Source organism: Chiloscyllium punctatum, chromosome 15 (genome assembly GCF_047496795.1).
Source record: "Chiloscyllium punctatum isolate Juve2018m chromosome 15, sChiPun1.3, whole genome shotgun sequence".
Classification (NCBI taxonomy): Eukaryota; Metazoa; Chordata; class Chondrichthyes; order Orectolobiformes; family Hemiscylliidae; genus Chiloscyllium; species Chiloscyllium punctatum.
In genome coordinates this window covers 35,905,782-35,929,244 of record NC_092753.1, presented here as the reverse complement: position 1 = coordinate 35,929,244, position 23,463 = coordinate 35,905,782, and the positions used below count along the sequence as shown (strand labels likewise).

The 23,463-nt window shown below is 39.4% G+C and overlaps 1 protein-coding gene across 1 annotated transcript in view; it reads right to left on the bottom strand.

Moving 5' to 3' along the window:
- Window positions 1-23,463, bottom strand: part of LOC140486199 (cilia and flagella-associated protein 47-like) — a 482,883-nt gene that overhangs the window by 271,942 nt on the left and 187,478 nt on the right. The window contains exons 42-44 of the mRNA XM_072584990.1: window positions 6,638-6,720; window positions 4,252-4,397; window positions 447-555 (exon numbers count right to left, since the gene is read on the bottom strand). Coding sequence (XP_072441091.1) covers window positions 447-555; window positions 4,252-4,397; window positions 6,638-6,720 — 338 coding nt within the window. The remainder of the gene's footprint in view (window positions 1-446; window positions 556-4,251; window positions 4,398-6,637; window positions 6,721-23,463) is intronic.

Sequence of the window (23,463 nt, the reverse complement as noted above, 5' to 3'; positions counted from 1 at the left end):
TTGTAAATCTTTTCTGAACCCTTTCAAGTTCCACAACATCTTTCCGATAGGAAGGAGATCAGAATTGCACACAATATTCCAACAGTGGCCTAGCAAAGTCCTGTACAGCCACAACATGACATCCCACCTCCTGTACTCAATACTCTGACCAATAAAGGAAAGCATACCAAACACCTTCTTCACTATCCTATCTACCTACGACTCCACTTTCAAGGAGCTATGAACCTGCACTCCAAGGTCTCTTTGTTCAGCAACACTCTTTATGACCTTACCATTAAGTGTATAAGTCCTGCTTAGATTTGCTTTCCCAAAATGCAGCACCTCGCATTTATCTCAATTAAACTCCATCTGCCACTTCTCGACCTATTGGCCCATCTCACATCCTAAATGAATTTTTCAAGAATTGTATTATTGATTGTTATTGAATAGTCGCTACCAGAAAATACCTGGAGCAGCACAATAGTTCGATACAGCATCAGGACTGAACACTTCTAATCCAGTACAAGGCAATGGTATGCAGCCAGTTCCTTCCAGACAGTACACAAATTCTCCAATCTATAAAAACAAATAAAACAGTTTCATGTTGAAAACAGAGCACAATAGCACCAAAAGTGAATGACAAAGCTATTAGCATGAATAAATCAAATCAAAAAGAACCTTTTATGGAAATATATACATGACTCATTAAGGTTGTTATTTTGACGGTACCTTCTCATCAATGAAGTTTCAGAAGACTCTTATAACAGGTTGATAACAGATTAACTGCTACTTCCTACTTTTCATGAAATATTTTTCCACTTCCCATGAAACAGTGCAACATAGATGGCATCCTTTACTAAGCTGTAGCATCTTCATTCAGAGTTGAAAGGGTATGGAGTCCAGTCCTACTTCAGTCACTTAGGAACATCATCTACTCTGAAATATCAATTCAGGACTGTGCAAGTGTTGCACTGTCAGAGATGCCTAATTTTTGATGGGACATTAAACACATGGTCAGTTGATAAAAGATCCCATGGCAGTCGTCAAACAAGCTGGGGGAGGATTTACTGGAATCCTAGTCAACATTTATCCATGAACAAATATCACCAAAACAAGAACAATATATGGACTTGGTGGTAGCAATTTTACCTCTAAGTCAGCAAGTGGAATGTCTTAAATCCCAGTTTAAGACAGCCCAAGCGAATGGAGACCAGAGGTCTAGTTTGCAATTCTAGATTGACTTCTACCCAGACACTCACATCCACTGGGTATGGATAGATAGTACATAGAATTGTCCTATCATATAGGACTACTCAGCCTTTTCAGGTGGTATAATGGCATTTGTGGTCACAGAAAGAGGAAGCATTTAACAGCTTGTGAGTACTTTCACTAACTTCATAATACTGGAACATTCACTAAAACAGATCCTCTGATTCCATTGCTGTTTATGAAATGTGCATTTTCTTAATTAAAAGCTGTGATAACATGGCAAAAATAGCATCTCGGATCTTACAATGTGCCAAAGACTTGAAAGATGCAAAATAAATTGCAAGCTCTTTCCCCTTTGGTTCCTGCTTTCAGCTGCATTAAATTAATGAAGTTAACTCATTAATAAAATTGGTGCTGGTCATTGTTATAAAGTGTTAGGGAATGCTAGAAATATAATTATAAAGATAAAGATTTTGAAAAGTCACATCAGGTAGATATCCTTAAAAATGTTAAGGAAGGATAAAAAGAAATTTAAATATTAGTTAAGACTAGACAACACAAGCTCAAGAAAAAAGTCAGGTAGAGTCCAATGACAAATAAAGACAGTTCCACATAATGCCATTGCGACTGTAGGGTGGATTGGACCTCTACAGATTGTTTACTGGTGAATGATCATGGAAGTGCCATGCATTGGCATGTGTCTATGAGAGGCAACTGAGGTGGGCAGTATCATGATTTGACATGAAGGAAGAATGGGTGCAATGGTTAAGATGTTGTCAAGTTACCTTTTAGAAGTTTCTCAAATTCAATGACAGTTCACATCTTCTCTGAGGGGCTGTGAACCATGAGTCCTTGAGAAGCTGGCTTACTTCCACAGGAACTGCACAGAACTCGGAGATGCCTAGCCTAGTAATAGAGCCAACTAGGTCATGATTTCAAACTTTTCTTGTACCAGCAAAACCTAAGGTAACTGAGAGTGGGGAAATAAGCAGTTGGAATACTGGAATTGCATATCATCTGTAAAGATCCACAGAGTTTCTGTGACTCTGCAAAAAGAAAATCAAGCCTTTAGATTCCAACATCCTCAGGGAGATGTTGGCAATGTCAAGCTGTAGAAAGAGGATTGCCTTAAATCGTTTATTTAACTCCAAGCTAGAATGGAATTGGGGAGTTCCAAAGACAGCTAATTAGAATTTCTATATGACATCAGGATCCATGTGATTCACATGGATTGGGCTTTCACAAGTGAACAGACCACAGAAAGTCATTGTGATATAAACTTACAGAATCTTCTTAACATATATAAAAATATAACTTAGCAGAAGTAAGTCATTCAGCCCTTTGAGCCTGGTCTGCCATTAAAGATCATAGCTGATTTCACTGTAATCTCAAATCTATCAACTACTCCTGATACTCTCATTCTTACTCACTTCACAGAAGTTAAGAGTTCGAGAGAGTGAGAGACAGTGGTTTCAATTAATAACCAAAACAACAAAAGGAGAAGCCAGAAGAAATATCTTTATGTTGTGGTATGTTAGGAGAATGGATAAGACAAAATCAATTACACGGAGGTGTAGAATGTTCTGTGGAGGAAAGAAAGTATAAGAATTTGATTGGTTACTTTTGTGGTGTTTACCAGGAGCTTTTTCAGATAAAATTTAGTTGCAATGGTGTTTGATTGATTTGGAAGCCCCTTTCAATACAACACAAGTTTTTTTTTGTTTTATTCATTCACAAGATGTGGGATTACTGGCTGGGTCAGCATTTATTGCCTATCCCTAGTTGCCTTTGAGGTGTTGGTGGTGAGCGGCCTTCTAGGTCTATGACAGTCCATTTGTTGTAAGTCGACCCACAGTTATGTCATAGAGGGAGTTCCAAGATTTTGACCCAGCAACACTTAAGTAACTCTGATACATTCCCCACTCAATATCCATATTCCATGAATGAATAAAAAGTACTTCATGCCTCCTACAGGATTTTTGCTCTATGGACACACACCAGAAGCAAACCACTTCCATAAAACTTCATTGATAGCCTTGAAGCAATAACTAATATGAATAACTTGCTTCTAATTTTCACATTACTAAATTGCAAGAAGCTTTTTAATGTAAAGGTTATTGGGAAATATTCTTATACAAAGGAAATCTGCTCTAACCTCATTCAATATGCTATGAATTTATTTATAGCACAGGTGACTCCTGACTCCAAAACAAAGTACATACTTTAAATTTTCATTTTGTGTGAAAAATGAGAGTTTTATTATTAGTTAAAGTTCAGCTATAATAGTCTGTATATACTCCAGATTGTGAACCTTTATTTGGTATATTGTTCAAAAGTTTTCCTTTTTAACTCCTTGACTGCAACACTGAGCAGAATACTGACAGTAAGCAACATTGATTACTATACCCTTTCCCCAGTAGCAGCAAAACCTCACAGCGATATAAGCTGGCCCTGGGAGCTGATCAGGATGTTCTGTAGGAATGCAATTGCAGATTCAAACAAACCCTTCTTGAACATTTACTTTGCAGACTGTGAATCAAAACAAGCCTTTTAATGTTTAAATCTGCAATTCAGATCGATTTCACAATTATTTATTGAGTCCCAGATTTTTGCTTCTTTCAGTGAAATTAAGTGCTACTCAATGTATTTCAGACAGTAATCCAATCACAGTACACAGAAACAGGATGGGTGCAAAATCGAAATTTTCTCTGTGACAGAGATATCGTATCATAGCAAGGCAACTATAAACGTTACTTAAAATTGTATTAGTGAAATAATTTAACTTGCAAATGTTGGATAGAAATGGCATTTTTGGAGTCTTTGTAATGGATTTTAACTTGTTGGGAGTTAGCCAGAGGTGTGAGAAAGAGTTGTTGGCTCTAACATGGACCAGTTATAACACAGTGTAAGTTCTTTGGACCTCAGCATTCACATTATAATGGGCTTTTGTTGTATCTTTGGTCAAAGTCTGTTTTTATTATAGCAGCTAGAGAAAGTTAACCATTGAGACTAAATTCACCTTCCAATTATATTCCACTTATAATTTTTAAAAAAGTATAATACCTGTTCATTCATTAACAAAATGGTACAATAGGATTTTCCTATGTGAAAGGGAAGATAAAGAATTTCCAAGACTGAATAACGCTGCGGCTCTAAATTCAATGAGTTGATTTCACAGAAGTACTCTGACACCCAATTCTCCTGGAGAGCTGGAAGCAAGAAAAGATTATTTTAGTTAACATTGTCCTGAAATCTCAGAGGAATGGCAATCACCATTGGGTGACTTTTCTGCTCAAACTTCTTCCCTTCTGAACAAGCTCCACATTTCTGGCAGGACTTTGAATCCCAGAATTGTCAGGTACAAACAGCATACCTTAATTTAGAGTCATAGAGTCATACAGCATGGAAACAAACCCTTCAGTCCAACTAGTCCATGCCAACCAAGTTTAGATTCAGATAAAATCTAAAGTGTCACATGTACAAGTACAGGATTACAGGAGTACAGTGAAAAGTGTACAAAGTTGCCATTCTATGGTGGCATCTTTGTATGCAAAACTAGCCCCACTTACCTGTGTTTGGCCGGTATTTCTCTAAACCTTTTCTATTCGATTTAAAGCCCTTCCACTGGAGGCAGGTGGTCAAGCATTCATAACACACTAAAAATCTTCAAATACTTATAAAGCTTTCCAATGGTTTCTGAATGAGAGTCAGTAAATAAAAGTATGTATGAGTGAATGGGTGCATGTGCAGCTGTGAAATCGATGAGTGTGGGTATGTTATATGGGTACAGGTAAATGAGGTAAGTTGGTGAAATGGTTAGTGAATAAGTGGTTAGGTGGATTGGAAGGTGCAGACGGATCAGGTCTTGTTGTCAGTTCCAGGAGCTATTCAGGTCAGGTCAGGGGAGTTTCAGGGAGAGAATTAAATGGTATGGTCAAATGAGTTCAAGTCCGTTCAGGGGACATTGGAGGATTGCATCAGAGGGGAACCAGATTGCAGGGGTAGTAAGGGAATCGTGGTCGGGGAGTGAGAGAGTCAGCCGAGGAGTTTGGTGGTGGTGAATGGTCAGGCAGTGTCAGAGGTCAGAGGCATTGGCAGGAGTTTGAGAGGGGAGTCAGGGTAGTCAGTTGTATGGTTACCCCTGTGTTAGACTAGGAGTTGCCAGCTAACATGTTCTGGGTAACTATCTAGGAAAAGTCTGAACTATCACATTAACTCAGTATCAAAAACATTTTTGGATGGTCGCAGAGAATGGAGGAATTATCTGTCTGAGGTTTGATCTTCCCATTCGATTCCCAACTGAGTCAGTGTATTGGGAGTTCCATAGGAACTCAACTCATATCTCTGAACTAATTTTTAACTTTTAGGAGTCTAGATAATCTGGGCCATTGTGATTCTACAGGACAGAATTCAAGAAGTATCCATTTCTTTTTATGATGTGCAACAAATTAGAACTTGAAATAATATATGAGTCAATTGCAAAAAATTAGAGTCATAAAGTTCTCAAGTATTCAAAAAAATGGACAACCAAATTAATAGTACTAAATAGAGAAACCATGTAGGAAAACTAATTTACCAAATTGTGTACTTAGGGTGACGGGAAGGTCAATTTAAATAATTTGAGGAAGTATCTGAGCCAATAGGGAGTACATCTTGACACACATTAGAACGTCAGTCTTTAATCTTGCTCCTTTATGCCCCCACCCTCTACATGCTGCTATTGTTCTTTGTCTGGAAGAAAGGAAGCAGGTTCTTAATTAAACCATTTCATAAAACAACTGAAGACCAAAATTAATAGTAAAATCATAAGTTCAGCATGGTCAAAACTTTCCCATTCAAAAAAATGCATGTTCATATTTGAAATGGAAATGCATTACGTCCCTTTGGGGTGCCACGTTATCAGTTCCTTCACACGATAAAATATTCAAAGATGCAACAGGTTTCTCCCCTCCCCACACTCGCCCACCTCCCCCCAACACCCTGCCTGATTGGCCACTGGCTGTGGCTTCCATTACTGTTTTGTCACAGGTGGTGCCTGAACACCGTGTTGCTGACTAACAAGACCCCAGCCAAATGGCCATGTCCATTTCTGAGAGTTCCAGAATCAGCTATCAATCACAATTTCTCCTCAGACTGGGAGCTATGCTTTGACCAAGTGGTTTAGTATTACGCTGGTTTTTAAAAACAGCCTTTCATCAGCAATGAATGCAGCTTACCTTTGAAAGTTACTGAAATATTACTAACTCAACAACACCTCTCAGAGAGCATTGCAGAATATTGTATATGTATATAAAAAAGGCTCCCCGATATGAAATTCTTTCCAGGCAACTCTGATGTTCTGAGCTGATGCCTTCCATCTGAGAAGGCGTATTAAAACACTTCTTTTTTATATGGTCCCCAACATTTCAATTCTTTGAAGAGTAGGAAAGCTTACTTTGCAAAGACTTACACATTTTCTGGCCCATATTCTGATTAATCGCTCCATTTCCAAACACATTATTTCCAAATCCACCTGGCTCAGGCTGTAAGTCACTGAAAACAAATCAGACAGTTTTTCACATGTAATATTCAAAGACCTACATGTACAGGAGTAAATATATTCAACGTACAAAACTCAAACTGTGTCTTTCTATAAAATAAAGATGTCACTGAGATCTATACCAAGTGATGCATAGAAAACACAGGAAGAAGTGCATCAACACCCTTGCATACTAAACCTCTAAGATGCTGTCCTCAGTTGTCCTTTTTGTGGAAATGTCCTTTTATTTTAAATAGTCATTGGTCTGCACTTTCTGGAGAGCAGCAATTGTGATCAGATTGCTGATTTTGCTCTACTTTTTTTTTAACCCTGTGTAATGTAGCTTCAATCCAGGTGAACCCTCATGGAGTCACATCATTAAGAGGGTGTGGAAGACCAGCCATTTCCCCTTTTTTTAAAAACAGTACTAGCTCCTAACTAAAAATGCTACAAATCAAAAATCTTCATTTAAAGCTATTCAAAAACTACAGAGTGAAGGTAAATGTGAAAGGTACATGGTGAGGAGGCTGGCATGACAGATGAGTTTTGGGGAGAAAGGTGTTCCTGGCATGAAGGCTGACAGATGGGTGAGGAGTCAAGATTAGGATTCCTTATGAAGGGCTTTTGTCCAAAACATTGTTTTTCCTGCTCCTCGGATGCCGCCCGACTTTTCCAGCACCACTCTAATCTTGACTCTAATCTCCAGCATCTGCAGTACCCACTTCCACCTACATGGGTGAGGAGATAGAGTGAAAGGTTGCGAGGAGGGTAGGATGGTACATGAGTGAATGAAGGAGCATGATGAGCTAGGGTGACCATGGGTCAGTCCGCTCAGGGAGGGCATCTGAGGTATCGGGGAGTACCATAGGATGACACATTGGAGGGGACTGGGGTGGGGGGGAGGGGCTAGTCAATCAGGACAGGTCAGTTTGGACAGAAGGATTGGGTCGAGTCAGTTCGGGCTGGGAGGGATATGTTGGGAAAATTCAGGTGACTAATCCAAGAGTGGGAAACTGTTTATTTTAAAGAGGTTCCAAATGTTGGGTAATTGCTTATCAAAAGACTAAACTTCTTGAGCAATTCCAGTGGAGTTCAGAATTCTGAGGGTCCTTTGGATCTATCAGGGTATGTTATTGTAATAACTATCTTCCAATCAGAAGATCTGGATTATTGCATTTTTCAGTGATTAGGGAGTCCTTCACCCAGCAAATATAGCAGCAAATAAATTGCCCTATCCCTAGTGTAGTTTCTATGAATACTAAATCAAGAATACCTCGTTCCACAAAAAAACTTCATCTTTTACAAGCTTTTCTGCCCTTTTGTATTGAGCAACGTACCCTATGTTGTAAGCTGCAAAGAGGTTGGGTGCATTGAAAGATTTCCTGAATGAATAATCTGAGTATCCATCCACCTTTTGCAGGCCTTTGTGCCTTGGTGGTGTGCTTTTATATAGAATTTCACTGAAGGAAAGTAGGGGGGAGAGGAGGTAGGGTTATGGTGTGAGTCAAATCTCAGGAGTAAATAAGAATCCTGAGACACTCGTTACCAGTAGCAAAATTGGTGCTGCAATGCTGAGAGGCAGCCTTGGTTTTGGTGACCACCTCACTCTCTAATGGCCCCAATGCTAGCAATCAGAAGGTCAACAGTTTGGAGCCTCAGCAGCTCCTTTAGGAGAGAGAAGCAATGCTGAGGCAGATTGCAGACATTGCAATATGAAGGCACCCTCAGAGGCAGAGATCCCAATCTAAATCTATATAAGCCAAACCGAACAAGCCCTTTGGATTAGATTCCCTACAGTGTGGAAACAGGCTATTTGGCCACACCAACTCTCCAGAGAGTAACCTACCCAGACCCATTTCCCTCTGACTAATGCACCTAACATTATGGACAATTTAGTATGGCCAATTCACCTGACCTACACATCTTTGGATTGTGGGAGGAAACCGGAGCACCTGGAGGAAACCCACGTAGACAGGGGGAGAATGTGCAAACTCAGTACAGACAGTCACCTGAGGCAGGAATCGAACCAAAGTCCCTGGGGCTGTGAGGCAGCAGTGCTAACCACTGAGTCATCAAGCTGCCCGATTGTGGATAGAAAAATCCATCCAGAGGAATAATTTTTGCCATGGGCATGGCCTTAACCATCTTAAATGGATATCCATTTCTATGGCATAGCCAATCCTATGACAAAGTGGGAAGGTTTCCCACAGTGGGAATGAATCATATTGTATTTTCTCAACCTTGTCTCCATGCCAACCTCGAAGATAGAATTGAAGTCAAATAATTTATTTTTGTTCAAAAAAACATTTTAAATATACAAAATGCAAGGTTAAAAAGAAACAGTCCCAGTACTTGGATTACACATGGTTAGTGAGCTATTTTTCCCAGCCAATTAATATTCACCATTCCTTAGGTGTCAATGACATAGACAGCCCTTATAATATATTAATTGCTCCAGCTATAATAGGCAAATCCTGCTGCTCACCCAACTCTTTGCACCTCATTAAGGTGCAAATGCCTTAGTTTAATCCCTTGTCACTTTACTGTTGGGTGACTGCTACACAACAAGTACTGACTGCGGCAACAAAAATGACTGGAAAGAGAAATGTGAGTCACAAAAAAAATTAAATTCCCAAATAGCACAATTATGTGAACATTTTTTTTCATAGAAGGATTTCAAATGTGAAATGTTGTATCTTGAGCCAGAGAATCACAGAGATATGCAAGACAGAAACAGACCCTTGGGTCCAACTCATCCACACCGACCAGACATCCTAAATAAATCGTCCAATTTGCCAGCATTTGGCCCATATCCCTCTAAACTCTTCCCATTCATATACTCATCCAATACTGTAATTGTACCAGCCTTCTTCTGGCAGCTCATTCCAAACATGCACCACCCTCTGCGTGAAAAATTGCCCTGAAGGTACAAAACTTTCCCCTCCCATCTTAAACCTATGTCCTCTAGTTCTGGATTCCCCAACCCCAGGAAAAACGCTTTGTCTATTTACCCTATCCATGCCACTCATGATTTTATGAATCTCTATAAGGTCACCCCTCAGTCTCCAAAGCTCCAGGAAAAATAGCCCCAGCCTATTCAGCCTCTCCCTACAGCTCAAACTCTCCAACCCTGGCAACATTCTAGTAATTTTTTTCTGAACCATTTCAAGTTTCACAATATCCTTCCTAAAGCAGGGAGACCAGAATTGCACTCAGTACTCTAACAGTGGCCTAAACAATGTCCTGCACAGCTGCAACATGACCTCCCAACGCCTATACACAATGCACTGACCAATAGAGGAAAGCATACTAAATGCCTTCTATCCTATCTACCTGTGATTCCACTTTCAAGGAACTATAAAACTGCAATTCAAGGTCTCTTTATTCAGCAACACTCCTCAGCAACTTACCATTAAGTATGGGTCCTCCTCTGATTTACCTTTCCAAAATGCAGCACCTCACATTTATCTAAGTTAAACTCCATCTGCCAGTCCTCGGCCCATTGGCCCATCTGATCAAGATCTCTTTGTACTCAGAAGTAACGTTTGTCGCTGTCAACTACACCTCCAATTTTGATGTCATCTGCAAACTTACTAACCATACCTCTTATGTTCACATCCAACACATTTATATAAGTGACAAATTGGAGGAAATACGGGGTGTTAAAGGAAAAGTTATTAAGGGTGAGGACAAGTTTGGCAGGGCAGACGAGAGTAATGATGGAGGAGGACTGGATGGGTCTGTTGGAGAGGAAGGAACTGAGGGGTTGTAGGCCATCCTTGTGGGATATGGACATATATGAGGACTGCACATCCAAAGCGAAGATAGAGCGCTGGGAGCCAAAGACTGGAAATTACTGAACAAGTGGAAGGCGTGGTTAGTGTCGTGGATGTAGGTGGGAAGTGTGTGGACCAAGGGGGAGATGATGGAGTCGAGATAGGAAGAAATAAGTTCAGTGGGGCAGGAGCATGTGGAGACAATGGATTATCTGGGGTAGTTGGGTTTGTGGATCTTGGGAAGCAGGTAGAACTGGGCAGTGTGGGGCTGAGGGACTGAGTTTGGAGGCAGTGGAGGGGAGATCACTGGAGGCAGTTGTGTCACAGACAGTGTGAGTGATTCTGGACTTTACCAAAACCTCAATTTCTCTAGTCATCCTGCATTCCCTCCACCTACCAGCCTTACCCTTCACCCTAACAGGAAACTATTGTCTCTGGACTCTCATTATCTCACTTTTGAAGGCTTCCCATTTTCTAACTGTCCCTTTACCCGCAAACATTCCTCAGCAGTCTGAGAGGCAGAGATAATGGCTAGATGTTTTCCAGCTCACTAGAGACCAGCTGGAAGGCAGGAGTATAGAAAATGCTGGTGATAGTTGTCAAAGGGAGAGCCTGACGATTATTGGTTACGAGGAGATCCTACTAAAGGCAGCCCCAGCTGGCTGGAGAAGTTTACCTTGAAACGCAGGCAGAAGGTAATCAAGACCAATGGGCACAATTTTACCAACTTCTTATCATTTTACCAGAGATGCAACAATGGAGATTCCTCTAAGTCAGGATGTCCAGATTCGAGTCGAACCTGCTTCAGATGTTTGAAATGGCATCTCTGAACAGATTGATCTGAGCAAAAACAATGAAGCTTTGGAGCCTTGCCAGAGGCAATAAGGGAAAGACTCAGTGTTAGAGGTCAGTGCTGGCTATGAAAGATACCACAGGGTGAAACTGAGTGGACAGCAACTGTAGCAATACGCAGTTGAAAACCTGTTTAGCAGTGTGGTGGCACATAACTTGAATGTCATATCAGGACTAAAAAGGGTTTCAGGAAAACCAGATCACTGAATGCAGCTATTTGTCATGGGCTTCAAGCTGTCAGACTTTGAGACCTCCAGCAAGTAGCAGAGATTGAGGTAGAGAGCTGGACAGCCACACTGAGATCAACAGAATAATGAGCCTGGAAGTGGGACACAGATACAGAGGGCATTGAGGGGCACACGCACAGTACCTCACCCCTCACGTACAGAGGACAATATCCGCCAGAGAGAATCCACAAGCAGATGTTCAGTTTTCAACAAATATTGCAAAAACCATATTGTCTTTCCAGAAAGGCAATTGCTGAGCTATGTATCGTGGTGGAAGATGGGCTGACCTCCAGTGGGAAGGAGTGGACACACAATTCCAGGGAACTTGTGGAGGAATAAAAGCAAAACACTGTGGACGCTGAAAATCTGAAATAAAAACAGAACCTGCTGGGGAAACCCAAATCTGATTGCATCTATAGAGAAAGAGAGTCACTGTTTCAGAACTATTCTGAAGAAGAGTTGTACTGGACTCGAGAGCTAGTCAATATTTGTATGTTCACGCTGTTTCAGTCAGGCTGAAAGAACAATCACATTATGACAATCAGTTGATTTCCTGAGGTGCTAGGTGTTATGAACTGCAAACATATGATCATCAGGGTCCTTACAAAGCAGGTTAAAAATCGCACGACACCGGGGTCTAGTCCAACAGGTTTATTTGAAAACACAACCTAACACTTGAAGAAGGAGCAGATGTCCAAAAGCTTGTGTTTTCTAATAAACCTGATGGACTATAACCTGGTGTCCTGTGATTTTTTTTTTACCTTGTCCAACTCAGTCCAACACTGGCACTTCCACATCACGGCTCCTACAGATCAGGCAGCGACCTTCACCTTCAGAAGAGGTTTCTATTATCACAATCTACAATTAACTTTCCTTCAGGTCTAGATATGTAACCCAAGAGCCAGCCACAAACCTAGGTTCCTGAATCTTTTAACTCTTCAAATGCTTTCAAGTATGGGTGCTCTGTGATAAAAGCTACCCAATAAACATCTGGCGACTGACTCCTATTAGGAATTCAAGCACAAATATAAAAGAGAGATGACAGCTGCAACAGGACATCCTGAGCGACCAATCCGTATGCCATAGTCCTTCTGAAAATGTTCACCTGAGGAGTTCAAGGACCAGGAATGAGTGCATGCATCTCATTTTCACTCAGACATTAATTCCAATAAAGTTTGAACCAATGTTACTGGAAAAAGCCGATTTTAACACAAACTCAACTTCAGGTAATGTTTTTAACCGTAGCTGTAATTTTAAGAGTAGTTTCATTTGACAGTAGCCATTTTTCCAGAATGCAGCAGGACCAGCCAGTCAGCTATACATAAGCATTTTTTCTACAATTACTCTGCAGTAGCTTCTTATCAAATAATTTTGAAAACCAAAAAATACAAATTTGAAAGGACTAACGGAACATAACTTCATTTTTTTAAGGAGTGTGTATATGAAAGAGTGTACGAGAGTCAATTAATGAGAGAATTATTGTTATCTCATTATCTGTATCTAAGATCAGAACAAAAGCAAAAAAAAAATCAGACATTCCAATGACTGATAGGATTCCACCACCCATGTGGAACTCAAACCTGAATCTTCAGGGAAGGAGGTAAAAACTTATTAGTGTGTGCAAATTAGGGCCAATGGTGCAATGACAAGCTCAATGTCATTTTTGTATCAACTAAATGGAATTTACTTTTCCAGAAATTACCCTTCAATTTCTTTTTTTGTTCCCTCTGGAACTGTTATGCCTCCCTAACATTGTGGGCACAGTAGGATTTGTTTTCATTTTGAATGGAATTGTATATTCCAGAGCCACATTAGAAAACTTCACTTCAAAATCAAAGTATTGTGGATGCTGCAAATTGGAAATAAACTCTAAAAATGCTGAAAATACTCAACAGGTCTGTAGAGTGAAGTAGAGTTAATTAACTGAATTATGGTTAGGAATCCTGAAATTGACATTGAATGTGTTTAAATGTGCGGATGAAATACTTGTTGACGGCATATAATGTGGAAAAATATGCCCATTTTGACAAGAAGAATAGAAAAACAGAATATTATTTAAGTGGAAAGTGAGACTGCTGGAAGTAACGGTTGAAAAGGAATCTTGGTGTGCATCCACATGAATCACAAAAAAGTTTGTATGCAGGTCCAGCAAGTAGTTAGGAAGGCAAATAAAATGCTGGTCTGCACAGCAAGGGGTATGGCTACAAATGTAAAATGCATTGAAGAGACTATACTTTTAGAGTGCCGTGTACAGTTTGGGCTATTTTTTTAATTGCATTAGAAATTGTTCAAAGAAGGTTCATTAAACTGATTTGTTGTATGAAATGGTTAACAGTTTAGAAAAGGTTAAGCCGATACTCAGAGTTGACTCACTGAAGGCAAGTTTCCCGCACTTGCGTGTGAATTTCAAGACAGACCCTACCCTCCCCCCCCACACTCCCCACTCCCACCACCTCTCTTCACCAGCTCAAATACCTTAATTTTTCAGCCAAAGGGTCTTTAATTATAAGAAGGTGAAACTTCTGCCCATCTCCGGGAGGAAACTTCACCTTAAAGAGCTGGTGGACTGTTAGAGGCAGAGTTGTGGCCACTGCTGGTATTACAGGTACACTAAGGAGGAAGAGCATCTCTGGATACACCAGAAATTGAATGAATCCAAGATCTCCCGGTGGCCAACTGGCACATTGGGACATGTTGGAGTTCGTGGGGCTAGGGATAGGAGTGGGGGGTGTGGACATAAGAATGAAAAAGTGCAAGGGTACCTTTAATTGACATCGCAAAAGCAGAAAGGACAACTCCCTCGACCTTTCATTGACCAATAGCCTACAGAGTAAAACCAAAAGAGATGCATATCCAAGGAAAGCCTCCTGCCACTTGTTGAACCGACATGATTTACCATTAGGGTTAACCTAATAAACTTTGTTTTAGGAAAGATAGAGGGCGCTGAGGATATAGGAGTTTGGGAAGAGGAGAGTTGTACAAAATTAAGCCTATTGATCACTTGAATGATTTACCCAAACGTTGGTTTCTTTGGAGAGCTCATTATGATTTCTGAGATATATAATGTTGTTAGATTTGCAGTTACTAGACATAAAAATGGAGTATTGAAATGTACAAAATGTTTCATTCAAAACCCATAATTATACTCAATGGCTTGGCCTCCACAACCCTTTGCAGCAATGAGTTCCACAGAGTCACGACCCACTACCTAACCTTATGAACTTTTGCACATTGCTGAATAGTTAAGTACATCAAATAGATATAATGTGATTCCATGAACAAACTAATTCCAATTGGAAATTCTACTGGGTAGCAGGAGTAATATGGGGAAAGATAAAACCAATTTTCAAAATGTTTATGCCAACATTAATTGAAGAAATTCTAAAGATCCAAATAAAACTTTAATATCTGACATTTTCAGCTCCACTGGATGACCAGAGGTTACCTGAAATATTGGAAAAAAAACAAAACTATTGTGTTTAGTCCTTGCCACAAACTTTGTGCTGCACACAAAGGGTGATGGATATTTGGAATTCTCTTCCACAAATGCAAGTGAATACTGGATCTGCTATTAATTTTAAATCTGAAATGGATAAAGTTTTAGTAAACAAAGGTATTAAGAGATATGAACCAAAGGCAGGTACATGGAGTTAGGCCACAGAGTAGCTATGATCTCATTGAAGGAGAAACAGGCTCAAGGTGCTGAATGACCTACTCCTGTTCCTATCTTCTCCAGCCTCTTATTCCATCTGCAATTTTCAATAGCAAGTTACCTGACATTAATTCTAAGTGTTATTTATACTGCTGTTGATTCAAACGGAGGAGCAGGTTACTACAGATGAACTGGAACTGGGGAGCATGTACAAAGGTCCTGCCTGCCAACAACTATGTGATTGGATCCCACATAACTGAACAGCATAAGGGTGTGAATGCTTGGTCAGAAACCATCCAACCTCTGAAAAGGAAGGAGCTGTCCTTTCTCTGCAGTTAAGAAAATCACCTCAAACCTTAAGAAAGCCAACTTATTTCAGTTCATAGGTTGCTGTAAGATGTAGATTTTTAAAATCAATAAGTTAGAGACTTTATAAGTGTGCATGAGTCACCCTGTGGTCTGAGAGACAGGTAAATAGGGGAATTTTTCACATTTAAAAAGAAAACCTTTTATCGTAGTGATGACTCCAGATTGATTGACTTGATTTTCAAAATGCTAGCCCAGTGAGGAGTAACATTACTTAGATGAGTTTCATAGAAGCATAGAATCCCTACTGTGTGGAAAGAGGCCAATTGACCCAACAAGTCCACACCAATCCTCTGAAGAGTAACCCACCCAGACCCATTCCCCTACCCTATTATTCTACATTTACCCCTAACTATTACACATAACCAACATATCCCTGAACACTATGGGCAAATGAGCATGGCCAATTCACCTAACCTGCGCATCTTTGGATTGTGGGAGGAATCCGGAGCACTTGGGGGAAACCCACGCACACATGTTTAGGTTTGGACCTCGAAGAAGCTCCAGACTGATATGGCTTTTTAAAGGAAGAGGAGGAGCAGGACATGGATAAGAGGGGGATGATCAGGAAGGATATGGAAAATACAGTACACAGATGCCCCAGTTGCAGTAGCTCCAGCATCCTTATTTACTTTGTGATCACCCTACTGTGCTCTTGCTCTTTCCCAAACATTTTCCATGCAATCACAATATATGCAACACAATCCCAGAGGGTAATGAGAATCTGGAACTCACTGGCCGTAAAGATGTAGAGGTAAAACCTCTCATATCATTTAATGATAATTTGGATGTGCACTTACAATGCCCAGGCTATCAAGGGCTATGGGCCAAGTGCTAGAAAATGGGATTAGAATAGCTGGATGACTGTTATTGACTGGCACTTACGCGGTGGGTGAATGGACCTTTTTCTGTGCTGTAGATCTTTATGGCTCTATGATTTACTTTGTCTTACGCCATCAATAAATACAAATACCTTACCAATCCACACTTCGCATATACTTGAGTCTAGATTACAACATCTGCTGTTCATCTTGCAAGCATTTCTTAATTAGGAAGACCAAAAAGAATTAGATTACTGCTTTGTCCATTATTCTTTCAAATATCACATGTTAGTTTGTGGCCCTCAGGTTTAATTCATCTTCCCATTCTCACCTACAACTTTGGGAATACTTTTTGTTCTTCCTCAGGTAACATTTTACACCTCTTTTGAAATTAGATGTCCAGTCGTTTTTGTTTTACTTTCTGTGCAGCTTGGCTTTAACATCTTTATATCATTGAGAACCCATTCAGAACTTACAACTTTGAAACAGGGTCTTCTTTGACCCAATGAATCCATGCTGGCACCACCTTTACATAAATGTTTAAATAAGTTATTCACTAGCTTTCAAACCAAGTAATCACACTTGGTATTCTGCACTCTTGACTACCAGCTGTGGCTCCACATCTGTCTTTCACTTACTAACCTCCCACTTTCTAATGCTTATGGCAAACTATTTGCATGTAAAACTCTCATTTACCTTTTTTTCTGGTGCTGAAGCAAAGTCAGTATATTACTAGCTTTATTTTTATTTCCCATACTGAGCAATTCAATCCCTTTTTAAACTAACTCAATCAACTTTAAATTCTCTTCTCTTCAACAGCCCCTTGGGATCAGACTTCTTCCAACTCAAGTTTGAGGTGTTCTGAGCTGGCTGATAATCCCAATCTACAATTTGCAGATTTTGCCGTATGCAATCTTTAAAGGGTTACATTGATGGGTTGATTGGACTCCCTCAGACACTTCTGCTTTGTCTCTGCAACTTCCATCAAATTCTCTCTCCAATTTGGTTGGTCAAAAGCAAGGACCTCCCATAAACTCTTCGGGGATGCTTTTAGGACATCCCTGAAAAATCATAGCTGTCCTCCCTGCAAATCTCCTGCTGAAATTACTATTATTATTGTTGATTTGGGAAGCATGACCAAATGGAGAATTAAGGGGTGTCTGAGTGGAAGTGATATTTCATTAGAACTGAACTAAAGTTGTTCCACCTCAGGATGAAATTCTGTATCCAGAATGACATCAAGTTAATTTAATTTATCATCCTTAGATTTTAACTTTATCTTCAATTTGCTATTGATCTGGATTCAATATGAACAAAGAACCTTCACTTAAATCAGGTTTGTGTTGCAAGAATAATAATTCTGCAAGTCGGAATTACTACTATCCAGAATGCAGTCTTAAAACTATTTCAGACTCAACTTCCTTTCAATGTATTACCCTGTAGAAAGATATGATGACCAGTGGCAGGTTTCCTCATGACTTGCCATGATTCCCATGTAAAAACCAGCATGAGTTCATGATTGATCATGTGGCTAGACTAAGGGAATACTTAATGATTCTTTCAGAAGCACTGAACTGCAATCGAAAAAGAACTTCACAGCATCTCCTGTATTGATATTACTTTGCAAAGCTAGGTTATAGAAAATGGATTACAATAAAAAACAAATATTAATTTGATTTTCTATAGCTAATAAAACCCTGAAGGTTATTATAAGATAACATTTCTTCCACACATTGCAACCTTTCGAATATGGTTTCAAATTTGTAATTATAGTTGTCTTGCTTCAAAATTGCCATTAAGGCAATCCAAAATGAAACATACAAAACATTGACCTTTACAAGGCATTTCAGGGGGGACTTTATAATTAATTCATGACAAACAAAATATATTATAATAAAGTAAATTGAAATGCATGAATGACAGCAAGACTAATATTTTACTTACTTCATACATCTGCCCTGGATGAGACACATGCTTTCCTGTGACAATGATGAATTCTCTCGTCACTTTAACAAGAGGAGTCTTCAGCAAAAAGACCATTTCACAGTCTAGGCTCATGTCACCCCTTGTTTGACATTAAGCCAGGCCTGATTTTTATAATCGATTGCAAACACTACATGTAAGTCAGTGTTGGCATAAGCCGAATATTGTTGAAATGGTGAAAGACTGCAGAAAGCAACAGCAAAGAGGGGCTTTGGTGGATCCTCTTGCTTGAATCACAAGAAAGCTAGCATGCAAGCTCAGCAGGTCATAGTGAAAAAAAATGGAATATTAGTCTTAAGTTCAAAGGTAACAGAGTATAAAAATAGGTATGTTTTCTCAAATTATATAAGGGCCTCATCAGATAACAGCTGAAATACTGTGAACAGATTTGGGTCCTTTAGGAAAGATCTACTGACATTGGAGATAGTGCAGAGAAGATTCATTATGCCTTGGAAGTTTAATCGAGGACATAGAGAAATTTTCTGATGAAGAGAGATTGAGTAGGTTGAGCCTTATACTCATTACAGATTAGAAGAATGAGAGATGACCTCACCGAAGCTATAAGATTCTTAGGGGACTTGACAGGGTAGATACTGAGGTTGTTCCTTTATGGTAGAGTCGAGGGACAGAGGGAATACTTTCAGAGTAAGGAGTTGTCCAGTTAAGACAAACATGAGGAGGCATTTCTTTTTTCACAAGGTAGTGGATCTGTAGAATTGTTTTACCTTAGACAGCTGTGGAGGCTGTTTCATGAAGTATACTTGAGGCTGAGATGGAAAGATTTTTTAATCCCATTAATCAAGGGTTATGGGGGTGACAAGAATGTGAAGTTGAGGACTTTCAGATGAGACAATCTCTTTGAATGGGGGAGCTGACTGGTTTACTTTTGCACTTATGTCTTCTGGTCTTAAATGACACTTATTTTCCTCTTTATTTCTAGACCTGGTAAAAAAAACTCATCATAATCCTTGTTATACAGTCATTTTTATAATTCTAAGAATGGAAATCATATCAAATTCTCAACCTTCTCCTTTTCAGTGAGAACAAATTTAATTACATAGCCATTCCTCATAATCCATTTCTCTATTAATCATTCCAGATGTTCCTTTGTATATTTGAATAACTGCAATATGCATTTTACACTGCAGCAACACAACTGCACATCAAATACATTACTTTGAATCAGATCTATCACTGTATTCTGCTTTAATGAACATGCAACAAATTGATGAAGGAAATAGTCCTTCATGCATTTTGAAACAACTCTCTATTTTGATAAACATTGGCTTATACCAGCTTGTCTCAGCGTAATTAAAGGGAATCCATTATTATGACTCCTATTATTACGAACCTCTGCAAATTACATATACCTCATTTTCACAACTTCTTTACTGCTGTTCACTAATCTGTAAGGGTAGTAGCTCTCTTATTTTTTGCGTAAGTCAATTGAGGCTGATCCCACTCTCATATTAGATGCGATCAAACCTTTTCTTTCCATTGCTGTAAATGTGAATTTATTAAAACCTCTACATGTATTTTTTCTTTTACTCCTCAGTCCTGTACTTTTAAGGTTCCTATATTTTGAACTTATTTTGTACTGAAGGATTTCTGTCGGATCATGAGATAATCTCAGGAAAGAGACGAGGTAATGTGAGCAGTTCAGATCTCAGAAAGCTGCACAGTCAGCATTGATTCTTATAGTTGTCTGCTGCTGTTCGATAATGAGATGAACCAAGTGAAGCAATTCATGTGGTAAGAGCCAAAACTTGACTGCACTGTCTCATTGATTCTTTGAAACAGATTAACCTTTAACTGACAAGAAACCACATGAAAATGCCGATTTTTAAAATGGTCACTGTGACTTAGCCTATTAATCCTTCTGCCCCTTTGTAGTTGTAATTTTAACCTATTCTTTTCAGCATAAAAGAGGATAGTGTTTTTTTTTAAATATCATGTCAGGCTCTGATTACATTACTGCAACATGACTGTAATTCTGATCCACAGATGATAAGGGAAGCTGCTGTGCTTTCATACACAGAGACCTTGATCACCTTGCGTCTGGAAGGACACAATGGAGTGCTTCCACTTGGTTTGTTTGCTATGCTTTAGTTTTTCATGTAACAGCCCTTTAATTAGTTTATGACCATAGGAAATAGGATCTAAGGTAGACCATTCATCCCATCAAAGGGGATAGTTATTCTGTGTTTCAAATTTCACAATCCTATCAACCACTGACTTCCTTGATTTCCTTCCACAACTCATCCATCTCTGTCTTGAAAACATGAAATAACCATCTCCACTACCTTCCTGGAGTTGTAATGTCTCACGACCCTCAGAGGGAAAAAAACATTCTCCTTGTCTCTGTCCTGCAAGGGGGACCCTTTGGATTGACCCACAAGATGAAACATCTTTTACATGCCAAAATTGTCAGAACCATTCATACTTCACTCAAATCACCTCTCGCTTTTCTAAATTCCAGTGGAAAACTGACTAGCCTCTCCAATCTATTCTCATAAGACAACCCACTCAGTCCAGTTATGAGGCAGTCATAGGAATTGGGGAGAGTCAGTAGGTGGGTCAAGGAAAATGTTGGAGTGTGCAAGAGTGTAAGCGAGTGAGTGTGTGCACATTGGGGAGGGGGAGGGGAGGTCTAGGAAAGTGAATGAAGAGAGCCAAAACAATGCAGAGGGAAGCAGGGATGGAGATCTCCCTTTGGCACAGGGAGCCTAGAAAGAAGGATTCAACTCCTTCACATACCTGCAGTGCAGAGGGTTAAACCTGTCAGGCTACAATTTAGCTGTCGGCCTCTCCTGCCGCTCATCAAAATCAGAGTGGCAACAGGATGAGGCCACTACTTTGACACATTAATGGGCTCAAAGGCCTCAACCGGTCACAATAAGTGCCACTCCTGACACCCCTAAAATCAAGGCAAAGCAGGGTTGGGAAGGCCAGCTATACATTCAATATAAATTATTCTGAGTAAAAAAAGATGTAGCAGTCTTAAAAATTATTGCCTTTCTGATTGGCAACCAGATACAGGCAATAACTGCTGGCCCAGCCAGCAACACTAACATCCCATGAATGAATAAAAATAATCCCCTGGTCTTACTCCTATGTTTGAATTTAAAGAAATAAAGCAAGCCCTTTACCATTTACTAATGGCTCTGCCACTGTAAGATCATCTCTAGAAGCTCTTTCCCAACTGAACATTTCAAGTGTTTGCAAGCTTTGTAGATATCTTAGATCCTATGAACCAATGACCAGTCTCATGGGTATTCTGAGGAATGGTCACCGGACCCAAAACATTAACTCTGATTTCTCTCCACAGAAAAGCTGCTAAGCTTTTCCAGCAATTTTTTGTTTTGTTTATGGGCACTCTCTGTTTTACATTCAGCATTTCAATGTTTTCCTTGTGTACCAATTACCAGATAGGATTCAGTATTCAAAATGTGGTCTAACCAGAGTGCTGTATAATTTGGTTACCATTTCCTCACCCTCCTTTGATTATGTAGTTTAACATTCTATTGACTTTGATAATGACTGTTTTACACCAGTTGAACATGATTTGTGTAGCGACAAGACTGTTCAGACTCTTTCTATTTGACCCTGAACAATTGTAACACCATTTATGCACAACAAATGTTTATTCCCTCCACTCTTAAGTAAAGAACTCTGCAATTATTTGCATTAGGTTACAGCTGTTACTTGCCAGGAAACCTTTGTGTCCGACATCGGGGGATCAGAATGTGTCAATCAGTGCTGTACCTGTTATTACCCCAAACTAATCTGCTTGACAATGACCAAGCATCCATTGTGCAGTGCAATTACCCTTTACATTTAATGGTGTGAGTTTATCCATGACAAATGTACCACTGCCCTTTACATGCTACAGATTACTTGAACTAGTATGCCTGTAATTGGAATATCTTTGTAGTCATCATCTGTGGAGGTTAACATGAAGAACTGATTTAACACATCTGCCATTTTTAATTTCTTCCCAAGACATTTCCATCAAATTATACAGAACAGATCTGATATTTTATAGTCTGCACATAAGTAATTTGTTTCAATGATTTTTTACTGTTATTGAGAAGTTGACCTTTTATTTTCCTCTCACCTATTCCAATACTCATTAAATCTTTGTACTTTTTAAAATAATTTTTCTGAGCATTTGTTATGTGAGTTCTTATGCAACTCAGTATCAAATTGTGCTTTGTAATGATCCTGTGAAGTGCCTTGGGACATTTCATTACGTTAGAAGAACCACATTATTGTAACGTGTATTATTTTTGGCATCAATTTTAATCATTGCCAACAGGACTCCTTATTTTCCCTCTTTCTTTCAGGTGTAAAAGGAGTCTAATTTTCCAAGTTAGATATGTTTAATGTCAGACTGACATCGGCAACAAAAACACAAATGCACCAGGTGTCAAAAAGCTGGTGCACAATGATAAAGCTGATGTTTAACTCACCAGCAGCCACTATGAGTAGACTACAATAGTAGTCTATAATAGTAGGCATCAATTATTGGGTTGTAAATCCCATCAACTGCAGTATCTTTTCTTTAACTTCAAAACTGTTACCCTTTCAGCTATCAACAACACCATTCTTTACTTCCAGTACCAGCTATAATCATGTAAAACAATAATGTCCTACACCTATTTTACTTACAGTGCCCAAAGTTTACCAACACCTCTCAGAAGGAAGTTACTTAAAATAGACCGACAGCAGAGAAACAAAATATAGGAATGCACATATATTAAAGACTGGGCTGCAAGCGCCACAATTTCTTTTCTATTAAGAACAGAACAATTCCTAAGAATGGTTAAATAAATTATTGAAAGATCAAAGAACAACACAAATTTAGGTTGAAAACTTTCTGGGGCCTGAACAACATGGACTAGATATTTTCTAATCAATCTGTTCAGAGATGCTATAATACATCTCTGGAGCAGATGGACCTTAGCCCAAGCCATCTAGTTCAGATGTAGGGACATTACCACTGTGCCAAAGAGACCCATCAATGACAGAAACTGAGATAATAATGGGAGACAATGTTGTGAAAAGTCAGGTGACACCT